The sequence below is a fragment of the Lotus japonicus genome, chromosome 3 (genome assembly GCF_012489685.1).
Source record: "Lotus japonicus ecotype B-129 chromosome 3, LjGifu_v1.2".
NCBI classification, from domain to species: Eukaryota; Viridiplantae; Streptophyta; class Magnoliopsida; order Fabales; family Fabaceae; genus Lotus; species Lotus japonicus.
The window spans coordinates 26,041,604-26,043,740 of record NC_080043.1 but is presented as its reverse complement, the minus strand read 5'-3'; the positions used below and the strand labels follow the sequence as shown (position 1 = coordinate 26,043,740).

At 37.7% G+C, this 2,137-nt stretch overlaps 1 protein-coding gene across 1 annotated transcript; it reads left to right on the top strand.

Annotated features, from left to right (window-relative positions):
• Positions 1 to 877: 877 nt before the first annotated feature.
• On the top strand, positions 878 to 1,243 carry LOC130748114 (uncharacterized). The gene has a single exon (XM_057601259.1). It carries the CDS (start codon positions 878 to 880, stop codon positions 1,241 to 1,243), a length of 366 nt encoding a protein of 121 aa, XP_057457242.1.
• Positions 1,244 to 2,137: the final 894 nt, after the last annotated feature.

The window sequence follows — 2,137 nt, the reverse complement described above, 5'->3', positions numbered from 1 at the left end:
TACAAATGTCCTGGACAATGTGAAGAATACTAAATTTCAACTGAAGGGCAAACGTGAGAATGATACAACCAAGGCTATTCATGTGAAAGATCTCATTGGAAAGTACTATTCTGATGCTGAGTCAAGTGATGGTGATGAGGTTATCTCAAATGAAGAACTAGTTGAAACCTACAAATTGTTGCTGGCTAAGTGGAAGGAATCATGTATGTATGGTGAGAAAATGAGAAAAGAAGTCAAGGATTTGGTTGCTGAGAAGAAGCAACTTCAGAGTAATAACTCCAACTTGCAAGAAGAAGTAAAGACCATCAGCAAGTTGCATGAGGAGAATGAGAAACTTCAGATCACTAATGCAAAGCAGCAGGAAGAGGTAACATTACTGAACTCAAAGCTTGAAGGTATGACAAAGTCTATTCGTATGATGAATAATAGTACTAATGTGTTAGAGGAGATTCTGGAAGTTGGGAAAACAGTTGGAGATATGGAAGGGATAGGCTTCAGCTACAAGAATGCAAATAAGTCTGTTTGATCTGAAAAACAAACTAAGCAACCAATGTCAGACCCAATGTTGCATCATTTTGTACGACATTTGTACCCTCAGTTCAAAAAATCTAAGAAATCTACTTGGAGATGTCATCACTGTGGCAAACTTGGTCATATAAGGCCCTACTGTTACAAGCTATATGGATATCCTCAGTCTCATGATCAATCAAGGACTAATCCACAAGTAGCTCCGGCAAGGAAAGAGTGGAAACCTAAAGAAGGATTTAGAGTCAAGTTCTTCGGCGAGGAAGAGATGTCTCCACATCCATCTAGGGTTAATAGATCATATTCAAATGATGTTGCTCTTCTTAAATCTCAGAGTTCTGGTGTAGATGTTATGAAGGAGTGGAAGAAGAAATTTGTTGCTGCAAGTTCTCTTGAAGTCTCAAATGCACCAGCAATTGTTCATGCAAGCATAGGTGAATCTGTAAGTGCAGATCCTAATGTTATTGTGCCTAGTGTGATTCATGAGATATCAGTTGAATCTGTTTTTGTTCCCAATGTTGAACCCCATGTTGAGACATTAGTTGAGACTACTTCAGATGTGAATATGGAACCCTCTGCTGGAAATCCAAACCCCATTGTTGACACATATGAACTTGATCTCCAAATCCATCAATCTACCTTGGGTTCTGAACCATCTACCGGTTGTAAGAAGTCAGTTCTTGAAAATGTTCAGGAATTGCTGTCATTCTGGTCTTAGTAGTGATGGTTTGTTTATGCTGAAGACTCTTTTACCAAATTTATGTTAAAAAGGGGGAGTAGTTTGGTTGGTGAAGAATCTGTGTTGTTTCTGTTGCTGTGAAGACTATGTTTTCCTACTTGGTAGTTTTGGTTTGTCATAATTTGAAGATACTTTCAAGACAAGGCAAGTAAATGGTTGTGTAGTACTCCAAGCTGCTACTGTTTTATGTGCAAATAGCTACTGGTAGTATTTCTGTGTTATGTCCCAACTATCCTAGTTGTTATTATGGATGCATCATTTGAGGGGGAGTTCTGCTGCTAAGGGGGAGCTTTGGTTCACTATGTTTACCCTCTCTGATTCTCAATTTTTTTAGACAAATTTTGACAAAGGGGGAGATTGTTGTTACTTTGTTGTCTTGCATTTTGTCAAAAACAACCTGATGTCGAAGCAGATGCCTTGGCATTTGATTTCGTGAAGCTAGGACATCAGTCCTTGCTTGGAACGTGATTGTGGGCCCTTGAAGATCTTATAAAGATATGTTTTTTAAAGTTACTTGAGGTTCAAGTAGTTGTACTAGAAAGGTTTTAATTGTGCGTTGTTATTTGTTGAAACAATCTTTGATAAAAGATTTGTTTATATCTTTACTTGGGAAAAACACAACAAGATCTTTGGAGATTCAGTTTTGATTTGATGGTTATTGCAATATGTTACTTCAGCCTAAGCAAACCCTAGTGCCTATGTTGCCTATGTTGCCTCTGCTGAAGTATATAAAAGGATGAAGACCTAAAACAAGAAGACTACTGAAGCTAATAGAGAGAGATCAAGTGTTTTACGGTTGTTCATTGTTCTATGTCCTTGTTTACTTGTGAACAAACTTTTCTCACTGATTCTATAAAGCAAAGTTGTGTTCTG